General features: G+C 39.0%; 1 protein-coding gene across 2 annotated transcripts in view; it reads left to right on the top strand.

The window, feature by feature from the left end:
• The window catches only part of STX11 (syntaxin 11), a 46,970-nt gene extending 32,686 nt beyond the window's left edge, over nt 1-14,284 (top strand). Inside the window, exons 1-2 of one of the 2 annotated variants that reach the window (XM_079146888.1) lie at nt 8,435-8,653; nt 11,393-14,284. In XM_079146888.1, coding sequence (XP_079003014.1) covers nt 11,398-12,261 — 864 coding nt within the window. In that variant the 5' untranslated portion in view covers nt 8,435-8,653; nt 11,393-11,397 and the 3' untranslated portion in view covers nt 12,262-14,284. Of the gene's footprint in view, nt 1-8,434; nt 8,654-11,392 lie in introns of those variants that run through there. The other variant, XM_079146887.1, reaches the window with a different exon arrangement.
• The last annotated feature ends 1 nt before the right edge of the window (nt 14,285 follows it).

The raw sequence follows: 14,285 nt of genomic DNA, 5'->3' as shown, positions 1-14,285 counted from the left end.
TTGAAAAATAGTCCTCACCTCTTGATCAGAGTTGCTGCAAAGACTGGATAGTAAAACTTTTTCTTTCTTTTTCCTGTTTGAAAGATTTCACAAAGAGTATGTACAAATGGGTTGAGGGAAAGAACAGGGCACAAGGGAACTAGCTCAAGGAAGTGGAATATAAATTTATGGTCATCACATAAATAAAGAGATGGACACAATCAAACCATCTCATGCCTTCCTGGTTTGTATACTACCTGAGTTTAATAACTGTCATTTATTGAAATCCCAGTACGTGCCATCCTCATGAAAATGTTTTATCCATATTCAAATTTTATTGCTATAAATGGAAATGTCTCTTCCATTTTTCCCCAACTTAATTTAAGATTAATGAAAAGTCTAGACTGTTTTCACTAATAATCTTCTTCCCATCATCTTTTGTAGATTACTTAAATGTAATGAACTTCTCTTTCCACATTTTATAATCAAAGCACAGTGCAAGATGATCATAATCGTATTATCATTTTTTTTTTTTTTTTTGCTTTGACCTTCTTTGATTTTATTCAGCTTGGTTATTGGGTTGATTGAGGAGAGAACACTAGTAAGGAGCCACCCTTCCCCGCCCCATTTCCATTCCAGTTGAGAAATAAGAAGGAAGAAGCAATTGGAGGCCAAGATGCCACTTTGCTACTGATAGAGACAAGGCTGGCTCACATCAAGAAGTATGCTTTAGATTCTGATCTCAAAATTCAGTGGGCTTACCCTCCCCTAGGGGCTCTGGTCAGAGCCAACTTCTCCTACCCTCACCAGGAGTAGAGCAGAAGAGAGCACAGGTTCTCTACGGTGACCACTTCCTAGAGAAAGAAGCAGCTGGCCTAACAGGGGCAGTTTTTCATAGATACATTCTGGAAATAAATGACATTTTGGCTCTTGGCAAAAAGACATGCAGAGAGAGTGTCATGGGAAGGAAACACAGGGAGAATGTGACCGACACGACACACCCCCTCTCTTCACACGGCTGCAGTGCAGGCTTGGTGGCAAGGACATGGACGCGGGACCTGGGGCTATGTGGGCCTAAATCCCAGGCTTCTTGCTTTCCTACTGAGTGAACCAGATAAAGAACCTAACTTTCTGGGACCCAGGTATAGTACATTGAAAATCATGTTATCCTCCTTACAAGGTTATTATGAAGATTGTTGTTGGATTGTATATCAGTTGTCCAGCCCCATGACTGTTCATAGTGGACACTCAGTGTGTCAATGAGGGTTTTTTGTTCCTTTAGGTAGCAGCTTGGTTCTTGAGGGTTGCTGGTCCACTCCAAACTCACCATTATTAAATACTTGGTCTAATATGTTAGCCTGCCCCAGTCTGTACGGGGAATGAGAAGACTCAGTGGTGGTGTATGGAGAAAACCGAGGCAGTGTTGGACATTTTAACCCAGGGAGAGGGAAACATTTGAAAGCAAACAAAATTGCCTTACCTCCCAGTTCAAAGATGTTCATAATGATCATTAGAGTCATTAATAAATTGTGTCCACTCTTTAAGGAAGCAATGAAGTATAAGAGATTTGAAGAGATTTGAGCTTTGAAGGAGGAAACCTCAGGAATTGTTTCTAAGGAAAAACCTCATGCATTGATTATGTTGGATAACCTCATGTAAAAATTATCAGCTAAAAATAATATTTGTTTTATTTTTGGAGAATTTAAGTGGAATGACCAGAATAGAGTAGCTAGATGAATTAGATTAATCTTAATGACAAGATTAGGCTAATGGCACGAAGACTTCATCTAACAGGAAGGGGAATAGACAAAGGAATTTAAATTTCCTTGGGATTTTCGTTAGTGGTATTAAGGGTTAGAAAAGAAAAAGGATCATTGATGATTCTGGACTCTCCATTGATTTCTTTTTTAAAAGATACTCTGAAATAGTTATGAAATACAGTGGCATGAGTTAAAAGTCTATAATTTTCAAACCAGAATCAAAATATGTTCCCACCATTGTTTTTCCTACATAAATTTCTTCTATATTTTCCAACCATACTTTGCCTCAACTTCCAGAGCCAAAGCCAAATCATGGAAGGTACAACTCTTTTTGTTTGCAAATACTAACATAAAAGGGGAAAAACTTAGACAGATGGTTTAAGCCTTGACCCCCAAGTGTGTCTCTCTTTACTGCCTCCCTTAGAAAACTCATGTGCTCTATCACTTCTATGCACCTAACTCTAAAACTTCAATTTCCAAGTATCCATGCTTTTTTATTTCAGAATTATTTTGTGGGTTTTTGGAAAGTTGTGGTGATGTACTGCCTGATTGAGTGCCCAACAACTGAAATGTCGCAAGTTAAGGAAACTCCCAGATGAAGAAATTAGACCAGGGAAGAAAGTCTGTAATTCTGATGTGGAAAGCATTTTGATGTGCTAATCTGGATTAGGTTATTAGATGCTGCTAATTGTTCTGAGTATAAAACTTCAGGGAACAAGTTCTCTTAAGACTGAAGATTTTAGAAACCTTTTGGGTGCCTTAGGAGAAAGAAGCTAGTGTGGTTTTTCTGGATTTCAGAAAAACCACATTTATCTCATATCTCAGCTCCACATTTATTAACTGTGTGACTTCAGAAAAATTGCTTATTGCACCATTAGACTTCAAGTTGCCTCAGCTGTAAATTGGGGATGATGCTAATACTTCATAGGGATAAATGAGTTATTATCTGCACATTGCTTAACACTGTTTTGCACTTTTCAAGTTCTTATGACATTAACTATAGAGCAAAATTGTAAAATCTATACAGGGTAGCCACTTTGATGTAAGATGCATTTCTACAAAATGGGCCTGAAGGCATGTGGCTAGAAGGGACAGTGCAGTTGTTCAATGGCAGTTAATTGACTCTACATAATATACTACTGACTTCTGCTCACAAACTGGCAGAAACGTCTGATTCTGGGAACTCAGAGGTGGAGATGTTAGGGAACATTAGTTAGCAGAGGTGGAAGACTGCTTTGAAGAACTCGTTCTTGCTTTTTGCTCCAGAGTAAAAAGTTAAAAAGAGACATTATATCTTCTAGTCTGACTTTTATAGTCATAATCCATGTCAATTAACACTTTAAACTCTCAAATTATGCTTGAATAAACCCTAAGAAAACATTAAATGTGTTTTTTTATTTGTTCTTTTTAGATATGCATGACCACAGAGTATATTTTTACATATTATATATACAAGGAGTATATCTTATTCTAATTAGGATCCCATTTTTGTGGTTATACACAATGTGGAGTTTCACTGAGATGTATTCATTCATATGTGAACATAGGAAAGTTATGTTGGATTCATTCTACTGTCTTTCCTATCCCCATCCCTCTCCCTTCCCTTTATTCCCCTTTATCTAATCAACTGAACTTCTATTCCACACACACCACCACCCTGCTGCCTTTGTTGTGTGTTACTATCCACATATCAGAGAAAACATTAGACTATGGTTTTTTTTGGAATTGGCCTTTTTCACTTAGCATGATTGTCTCCAGATTCATCTACTTATCAGCAAGTCTTTATGGCTGAGTAATACTCCATCATGTACAGGTACCACATATTCTTTATCCATTCATCTGTTGAAGGGTATCTAGGTTGGTTCCACTTCTTAGCTATTGGGAATTGAGCTGATATAAACATTGATGTGGTCACCTCACTGTAGTATGCTGATTTTAAGTCCTTTGGGTATATGCCAAGGAGTGGGATAGCTGGGTCAATTGATAGTTTCATTCCAAATGTTCTTAGGAATCTTCATACTGCTTTCCATAGTGGTTGCACCAATTTGCAGCCCCAATGTATGAGTGTACCCCTTTCCCCACATCTTCATCAACATTAAGTGTGTTCTTACCCAATGAACTTTATGATCCAGCAAGAAAATAAGACTTTTTAAGAGCTCTTTTTTTTTTTTTTTTTTGGTCTATGATCAAAGGACAATTTTTGCCTGTTAGGTCTGACTTTTTGTCTTTTTAAATCAAGGAATTTACTGAGTTTTACTCAGTTGAGTGAAATTATTACCTATGGATCTGAACCAGCCTGCTGGGAAGAGTGCGCTTATTGTCCTTGAAGGGTGTCACCATGGTGCATGCTAAACCGTAACTGTTAGTTACTGTGACATGAAATCCACGGAATTTCCCATTCCCTACCAGATACTGTGGTGGGGCTGGTTGGACAGGAGTGTTGGACCTGGTGATTGAGAAATGTTATACGGAGTGACCACAAGGGGCCACACAGGTTGTGATCTCTCCTAGGAGGGAAAGGTTGGCAATTCATACCATGCTCTGCTCACCAGGCAGATGCCCTGGTGCAGGTTGCAGCCCCCCAGAAAAAGGGGTACTCTTGTTGTTTTCATGGGAATATTATCTAAGCCCTGTACACAAAGGTTTGCAGAGGCCCCTATGGGTCGGGGTTAGACCTGCTGATTTATAATCATCATTCATTCTCTTTTAACAATACCTTAAAATTACTATAAAAGGTCCCTAAGAAACACATATCCTGGGTTCTGACGATCATAACATGAATAGTGTAGGAAGGTGCTCATTTGGAGCATCCATCTGGGGGGCAAGATCTGTGTTGCTTCATATATTGCCCAATACCATATGCAAAGAACACGCACACATGTGTCTAAAGGGGTGTCTAAATGTGCACTTCAGTTCCTGTTGAAACAAACATCCTAAATTTTTGGAACCTAAAGCAAAATAAAGTCTAAAATATTTCTTTATCATAAATACAGAAAGGACTCTACATGCTTTGGGATTTTCCCCCTCCTGCAAACTACAAATTAATCTCTGAAACAAACCTGGCATGATTTGATTTGAGCCTTGCTTTGCATTGTATAGCCACATATCTGAAGTTTCTCACTACGTATAAAATACTTGAATAAATTGCTGTGGAACAAGGAAAACTTTTTTTTTTTTTTTTTTTTTTTTTGGTATTAGGCAAATTTTACTTAATGTGTATGTTAGTTTACTAGGGCTACCATAACAAAGTACCACAGACTGGGGGCTTAAACAATGAAATTTATTTTCTCATAGTTCTGGAGGTTGGAAATTCAAGGTCAAGATTCTGTCAGGGTTGACTTCTCAGATCTCGCTCCATGGTTTACAAATGGTCTCTTTTCCCTGTCTTCTCGTGGTCCTTCCTCTCTGTGTACACATCTGTCCAAATTTCCACTTCTTTTGAGGACATAGTCATATTATGCTGGGCCTATTCTAAAACTGTATTTTAACTGAATGGGGACCTTCTGGCCAAGTTCAATCACATATGAGATACGAGGCTTAGGCCTTATACATATGAATTGGGGTGGGGGTGTATGGAGTAAAAAGACACATTTTAGCACACAACAATGTATAAACAATTTTTTTTTTTCTTTTCTCTCTGTGTTTGTTTTGACTTGTTCTGGTTTTTTGTTCATTTGTTTTTGGAAGTACCGAGATCAAATCCAAGGCCTCTGGTAGGGTGAGCGCTGGCTTACAGAGCTACAACCCTAGCATGGAGCAGTTTTTTCTTGTTCCTCTAGAGTAAGCAGGCACAAAGTGTCTCCTTTACAATCAGAAATATGACTGTACACAGTGTTTGTAAGTGGCTTCCTTCGGGACAAGCTGGCAACAATGGCCTTCATGTAGTTCTCTGTAGCATCCTGGGTATTTATTACTTTGCAGTTATCACCCCCATTCATTGATCTTGGGAGGTAGGTAGAAACTTCTTTACGAATCTTTTCTTCCTGATATGAAAGAAAATGTCAAGACTGAGTTTAGCTCAATGGTAGAGAGTTTGCCTAGCATGTATGAAGCCCTGGGTTCCGTGTCCATCAACACACACACTCAAAAAAGTCAAGATTTTATGTGCTAAGGACAGTAGTTTCTTTCTGGCAGAATCTAGATCCCAAGATTCTAGGCCAGTATATTTCCTAATGGGGTTCTCATCCATCGTTTTTCACTGGGATGCCAGTAGGGAACTTATTCAGATGCTAATAATGAAAAAATAGTAAAGCCCTACCTTTGATTGTGTTCATAGCTCCCTTTGGTCAGCATCCGGAATAATTACAATTGTCCACTCAAAAACAAAGAGGTTGGGCAGAGCATGGTGGCCCACACCTGTAATCCCAGTGGTTTGGGAGGCTGAAGAAGGAGGATTGTGGATCTGGCTCAGAGTTTAAGCTTCCCGGGTTCAATTCCTGCTACAAAACAAAAGAACACAAAGAGGTTGGAACAAACTCTCTTTAACATTCTTGGTTACTCTTCCTTTTGGACTTTAGATTGTCTTCATGACTCACTAGACTGAAGGTGAGATCTCTAATCCAGCCTGTGTCCATCCCAAGGAGCCAGGAGAAAGTACTCATGAAAGCCACTGGTTTTGGGGTTGGGGGGGAATGGCCCTGTCCCTTTGTTTTCCTGTTGATTCTCTGCTCATTAAGATTGCCCCTGACCTGGGGACTATTAAAGTTCTCCATAAATGCATGATGTTTAGGATTAAGGTTTGCCATAATAGGTATCTGTGGAATGGATCGGATGCATGCTAGAATCACCTGGAGATCATCCTGGACCTACTGAAGCAGAAGCACTGGTGACATAGACATCTGCCACCTTTGAAGCTCTTCAGGTGACTGCTGCTAAAACCGAAAGCCACTTAGCTACCATCGTCCCTTTGTTCCTTTGTTTTCTCTTACATAAAATTTTATTGCTCAATGAAAGAAGGCTTAAGTAATGCTATCTTCCTTCCCTGTTGGATCTCGTTTTCAAGACAGATTATATGTGTGCCTAAAAAGAAAATCAGAAAGCAGAAGTAGATTTAGTAGTTGGCTCTAAATTTCTTTGTGTTCTTCACCTCCATGTGAAGCAAAACAGGACTTGTTCTAGCAACTTTATGAAGACAGTTCACTGAAGTCTATTACATCATCTTTTACCACAGTGAGACAGGCAGGCCACGAGAGTCATTTGTTTTTCTTTGTCATTTAGCATAGTTTTCTTTCTAGTATCTTTCAATACAAAATCGAGCTCCTGGATATGACCATTATTGTGATGTTGTTTTTGTGCCCACTTGTTTGTTTGGATGAAGTTCAGCAAGGTTTATATTTCTAACCTTTGGGAGACAGTCTCAGAAATGGCAGTTGACTTTTAGTTGACATATCTGTTGTAGCTTTCCTTTTGTATGCTCCCTGGCAACCAGGAGACCTTCTACATGTGTGAGACCCACTTGCTTGGGGCTGGGTTGGGCCGGGCCAGGAAGGGTGGGTGGGAAGGCAACAGGAAGGCCTCCTTCCGTCCTGCACCTCCCCTGAGAATCTACACATCCCCTGGCCCCTCCTCTCTCCTTACAGTTCATGGACTTGAGTCTTCAGATCAGCCTAATCTTCATCTGATTGAGGACTCAGCCATGGTGGGGTTGTTAGGTCCTAGAAAGGCATGACTGACTGCCCTGAACATTTTCCAGGAATGCTTCCTGTATGATTTGAACTGTGCTTTGCTCTTTATAATGTGAATGAGATGATTTTCCCACTTTGCTTTTCCATGGCTGTAGAAGAGCAATAGAGAGCACAGGACTTGTCAAAGACCAGTGGGATAGCTACAGACAGATCCCTAGGGTTCTGGTGTGCATCTCTGTCCTTTCACCATCTGTCATCTATTCTTACCTTGTTGGTCAAAATGTATCCATTCCATTCCCTCCCCCGGATGCATAGTAGACGGTATTGGATGCTAACTTAAGCAGATGGGTTCAGCTCAACTCCATGCTAGCCAGACAATGTTCGTTTCCAGGTACCATAAAGGTGTGGACCTGATTGTAATGCATGCATCTCAAAGCAGGAATTAAGGATTTAACTTTTAAACAGTTAGCACTTCTAGTTTTATGGGGTTATACCTAATTATGAAATCTTCATGGACATAAGATTTTTGGAAGTACAGAAAAGCACCAGGGAATAATTGAAATCACTTAAAATTCTGCAATGCAAAGAAAATTGCTATTAACATTTTGATGTGTATTATTTAGCACTTTATTTCAGAATACATGTGTAGGAGTGCTCCACATTCTGTTTACCTTCTTTTCTGCCTAAGATAGTATTTTTGCTTTCCATGTCATTACTAGCCTTCTAAATTCTACAATTCACATAGCAGTCTCATTATTGTGCATTTGAATCATTTTTTTTAATTCCCGTAAAACAATATGATGATAAAAATGTTTATAGCTATGAGCATCACACTCTTTGCATATATCCTTAGTGTAAATGTACATAGGTCAAAGCAAATGCACACGTTCACAGCTTTCGGTACATATTGCTAAACTGTCTTCCAGGAAGTTTCTGTCAATTTACCTTCCTGTCTGCATGTTTTTGAGAGTTCCCAGAATCCTTACCCATTTAAAAAAATATATGTATATATATTTTAATTTTAAAAATTCCTGCCAATTTGGTGGGGAAAAAGTAAAAGAAAAAAAAAAGCTATTTAATTTATATTTCCTGTTTAATAGTGAAGTTCTTTATGAACACATTGTTATACATTTGCTAAAGATATTTTTGTGTATAGTGGTAACTGTCCTGGGGCCTGACTGTTCATTTACTGGTGACTTGGGATAGATTTCTGAATCTTCTGATGCTCACACTGACTCTGACCTACTTCATAGAGTTTGCATGAAGACTGAAGAAGGTATCACATAAAAGGTGCCCAGGAAGTACCAGGCATACAGTAAGCACCCAGTCTGTATCAGCTACACATATGTTCTCTGTCATTTACATTTCCTTCTAAAATTAGATGTATTTTAATTGTCTTTGGGCAAGTGCTTGGTATCTTAGGACTTGTTATTGTTGTTAGTTTTTAAAAATATGTTCTCTAGGGGCTGGTGTTGTGGCTCAGTGGTAGAGCGCTTGCCTAGCATGTGTGAGGCACTGGGTTTGATTCTCAGCACCACATGTAAGTAAATGAATAAAATAAAGGTCCATCAACAACTAAAAATTTTTTTAAAAAATATGAACTCTATACTTCAAAAAGCTAGAAGAAAGGATTTTGAAAGTTTTCACCATAAAAGAAAAGATAAATGATTAAAGAGATACACATGCTTAAATTGATTGAAATGTTATCTAATGTATCAATTTAAAATAAATTAAAAAAATAATTTTAAATGGGTTAAGTAACCTAACCCATTATCTGCGAGATATTATAATTTCCTTCTAAATTCTGGTTTGTGTTTAAATTTTGTTCCAAGTATAAAGAAAATGTGATATATATATATATATATACACACACACACACATATATGTATATATACATATATATGTATAAACATGTAATAGAGTTTTATTCAGTCATAAAGAAAAGTGAACTTTTCATTTGCAGGATGAAACTGGAGACCATTATTTTAAGTGAAATAAGCCAAACTCAGAAAGTCAAGGGTCCTGTTTTCTCTCATATGTGGGAGCTAGAGAGGAAAAAGGAAAAGAAAAATGGCAGGGATCTCATGAAAATCTAACGGAAATCAGTAGAGGAAAGGGACCCAGGGGTGGGAGATGGTGGGGGAAGTGCTGGGAATGATATTGGCCAGATTACATTGTTATATTGTGTGCATGTATGAATATGTAACAACAAATCCCATCAATGTGTACAACTATAATACACCAATAAAAAAAATGTGGAAAGAGAAAAGATTTTTTGTTCCAAGTGAGAAAATATTTTAGTAACAAGACATTCAGACCAGAAGAAGGCATAGTGTTGATCGAGGCTGGGTCTTTTTTCTGCCTCTCAATCAGACTGAAATGAGAGTTGCTCTCCTCATCATTGAAATGGTCTGGCATTGATTTTATTCACCAGATAGCAGAAATGGCATTTTAAGCAGGAAATTTGTGTTACATTAAAAATCACTATCATAGAATAACATTTTTGCTTAATTTATGTAAATAATGATCATGGTAGAAGGAAGGCTGTGGTTACCAAGTCACAGTTTCCATTTACCACTAAATCTAGCTTGTCAGCATTCCATTAGAGGTGTTATATAAAATTGATTACCTCAGCTTGAAAGAAGCTTTTAATTTGAGATCAAAATTGCTGAAAGATTGTACAGCCATTAAGCACTAGTATTTCCCCCTTTTTTCTGCAAATTATATAGTAAGAGAATCTTTTCAGCAATGAAATCTCACGTATGAGGGCAAAATATCTCCTACTTTGGCATATACACACGGTACTAAAAAATGAAAGTTTGTCACTTCACTGGAAAAATATGCGTATAGAGAACATCATTTTGCCTTGCTAAGCAGGGAAATGATCAGAACTGCCCTTACAAAAACAGAAATTCTGCTTGAGCTTCCAACTTGTTACAAAAAACTATTAAAAGTGGGCAAATATTACTGCATGATGTATAAACTGAGAGTGTGTTATATTATTGCTGCAAGGCTATGTAGGATTGAAATTTCCATATAAAAAGTTTTTTTAAAACCAGTTTCGTTAATCATGTTTACCATTAGGAAATTAGGGGATGATATTGGGGAGAAAGGTAAGAAAATGTCAACATTTTTTTTTTTTTTTTTTTTTTGAGACTGTGTCTGGCCATGTTGACCAGACTGAGCTAAAACTTTCTAATCCCACCTCAGCTTCCCCAGTAGCTGGGACTACAGGTATAGGCCACTGCACCTGGCTTCTATTTCCAAATTTTATACTACACTTTCTTATTAGATTCATCTTTATTTTGTTGTTTTACTTCAAGAGTGTTTTATTTTCACAGCATTTTAAGAGGAAAATATTTAAGCCATGATTTATATGATAACTATTTTAAGAGTTATTATGTGCTGGAAGGAATGCTCACTAGTGCTAAATAATCACAAAATTAGGAACATTGAGTGTTGGTCCCAAGACCTTATAAATTGTTCTTATTCAAGAGTCCCAATGGGGCTGGGGTGTAGCTCAGGGGCAGAGTGCTTGCATAGCATGCGAGAGGCCCTGGGGGTAAAAAAGGAAAAAAAGAAGGAAAAAGAGAAGGATGGAAGGGAGAAAAGGAAAGAAGAAAATAAGGGAAAAAGTTCCTATGTTTGCAAGATTTTCTTATTTTTTTCTGTGTCTGTTTTGATTTGCAATGATTGAAAAACCTAAAAGATGAAAAAGAAATTGTTTCCCCAAGCAAGCTAAAATTTTCAGTTGCTGATTGAGTTCTGCTGGCCTGTGATATTGACTTGCAGAAACTTATAGGCTGTAACATACAACTGTGTTAATGCCTTTTAGTGGTGTTATTTTTTTTTTACTTGTTAGCAAAATGCTACAGAACATCTAACTCCTTCAGCGCACTGAATACCTACACCCAGGAATAAAGAATTAGGAGCACTGAGCAGAACGTTTCTTTATTTTAAGCTTCAAGCCCCTGAGTGCAGTGTTTGACTCTCACTCGAGGACTTTAACCTCTGCATCTCTACTTGCAGGCACAATGAAGGACCGACTAGCAGAACTTCTGGAGCTGTCCAAGAATTATGACCAGCAGTTCCCAGACGGGGACGATGAGTTTGACTCGCCCCATAAAGACATCGTGTTTGAGACCGATCACATCCTGGAGTCCTTGTACCGAGACATCCAGGACATTCAGGATGAAAACCAGCTACTGATGGCCGACGTGAAGCGGCTGGGAAAGCAGAATGTCCGCTTCCTCACGTCTATGCGGCGTCTCAGCAGCATCAAGCGCGACACCAACTCCATCGCCAAGGCCATCAAGACTCGGGGCGAGAGCATCCATCGCAAGCTGCGCGCCATGAAGGAGCTGAGCCAGGCGGCCGAGGCCCAGCACGGCGCGCACTCGGCGGTGGCGCGCATCTCGCGGGCGCAGTACAGCGCGCTCACCCGCACCTTCCAGCAGGCCATGCACGAGTACAACCAGGCCGAGATGAAGCAGCGCGACAACTGCAAGATCCGCATCCAGCGGCAGCTGGAGATCATGGGCAAGGACGTCTCGGGCGAGCAGATCGAGGACATGTTCGAGCAGGGCAAGTGGGACGTGTTCTCCGAGAACCTGCTGGCCGACGTAAAGGGCGCGCGGGCGGCGCTCAACGAGATCGAAAGCCGCCACCGCGAGCTGCTGCGACTGGAGAACCGCATCCGAGATGTCCATGAGCTCTTCTTGCAAATGGCAGTGTTGGTGGAGCAGCAGGCGGACACGCTGAACGTCATCGAGCTCAACGTGCAGAAGACTGTGGACTACACAGGCGAGGCCAAGGCGCAGGTCCGCAAGACCCTGCAGTACAAGAAAAAGAACCCCTGCCGGACCATCTGCTGCTTCTGCTGCCCGTGCCTCAACTAGCAGCTGGCCAGCGCCTCCACCACCCATCCCTAGCAGTGGCCAGGTCCTCTGCACCGGGCTGAGAGGCTCCTAGCTCCTTAGAGAAGGAACGAGAGGGTTTCAGGAACTGGAACCCAGCTGTCGCATGGAAGGGCAGCTGATACCTTCCGCAGGTTCTTGGGTACAGACAGAGCCCTAATGTAGTTGTGAGACGTATTGAATGACACTGCCTCCTTTCCCTCCCACCCAAGGTCAAGGAACTGACATTGAACCCGACTGTAGGGTCAATGTCCAAAGCATACTTCCTAATGAAGCTCAAGGAGGACTTGGATTTTGCAGCCACTTAGAGAATGAACTCGTCATATCAAAACTTAAATTCGTTTGTCTTGTCCTGAAAGTCTTTTGGTTCTGTCCAATTTCCACTGAAATTGATCTTGGGAAAAAATGGGCTTTCTTCATTTCTGAGTCATCTGATTTATGATATGTGATTTCGGTCTAGAGGTAGACCTTTCTGCTCACCTTCCCTATTAATAGAACCATGGTGAACACTTACTATCTCTTTTAATATCTTCCACCAGAATATATTTTGTGATTATTTTTCCAAATAATTTTAGGCATTGAATATGGAAAAGCACTCAAATAGAAGTATATATCAGTCACATTTTATGTATTTTCACAGATAACATTTATTGATAACATTTATTTAAAATTTACGTTTTTACTTGATTGCCTATATGCAAATGTATGTAAATGTAAAATACTAATATTCACTAACGTGTACATAATGACCAAATGGCTTAACTTTACCTTGTAAATATGTATATAAATATTAAGAAAAACACTTTTTTTGGCGTTTGATGTTAGTTTGCTTGTTTTGAGTTTATCTCCCTCCAGTCTGCTTCTTCATAGTCCAATTTGGGTCAAACTATATTTTGAAAAACTTTGCATTGGTTATGTTAGTAAAGACAGGTGTCAAAACTCATATAGAAGCAGAGACGATAAAATTATGTTCTTGAAAATAGTACTTTTGTTTTGATGGTAGACCATTCCTTTTGTACATTAAGATAGAGTAATTTAAAACTAAATCATTCTATTTTTCAAGTAAACTTACAAACATAACATTATAAATATCCCTTTTATACATTTGTACCTTCACTATTTAAATCTTGGCTTACTGTTCAATTCTTATTAATTTTCCCCCACTAGGCTACTTGAGGCTACACCATCTGGATGGAACTCTGGGCATAGGGGGAAAAATGATAAACTCAAAAGAATTCACATACTGGTGTCTTGCTTCTTCTCCTGAGTTACAATAGTCTAGCAAAGTCAGCAGGTTTTAGAGATTTGGTTTCATTTGCCATACTTCCTGTCTTTGTTTTGAATCAACTCTTAACTCTTTTTACCCCTTACTTAATACAGGAGTAATTTCAGTCAACAATCATATTTCTCAGGTCCTCTAGAAGATGAAATTTTTGAAAGAGTAGAATGTGAACTCTTTGGGGCTCACTGCCTGACTTGCTTATGACCAGATAAATCTAGTCCCATACTTAATTTTAATTTCATGGTTTAAATATGAGAACTGTAGAAATGAAGTCCCACAAGACTCTCCTCAGATTTCTCTGTTTCTTTCTGGCTAACTCCAGGGGTATGATTCCCCTTTGACTTACTACCCTCTCCCTACAGCAAGGGAAAGTCTTCATACAGTTCCATTGTGATAGTTTTCACTGTAGACAAAAAAAAAAAAAAAAAAAAAAAAGGAGACCACCAGCCTCTTCCCACAGGAAGGGACAGCTCACAAATTGAACTTGTTTGGAACCTAACATACCTAGCATGAGAGAGGTTCTGGGTTGTATCCCTAATACCACAAATAAATAAATAAAACTCAAAAAAAAACAAAAAACAAAAAAACCCTAAGATATTTTCTTTCTTTAGAATCATCATAAAATTTAATGTGTTTGGGCTCTACATTTTAAAAATTCTTTATTTGAACTTGGAGAATTAGGTAAAGATTTCATTTGACTGTACCAAGAGAATGAGAAGACTGT

Source organism: Sciurus vulgaris (genome assembly GCF_902686455.1).
Source record: "Sciurus vulgaris genome assembly, chromosome: 7".
NCBI lineage: Eukaryota > Metazoa > Chordata > Mammalia > Rodentia > Sciuridae > Sciurus > Sciurus vulgaris.
Note: the sequence above shows the minus strand (reverse complement) of the source record. Positions and strands in the feature narration are given on the sequence as shown.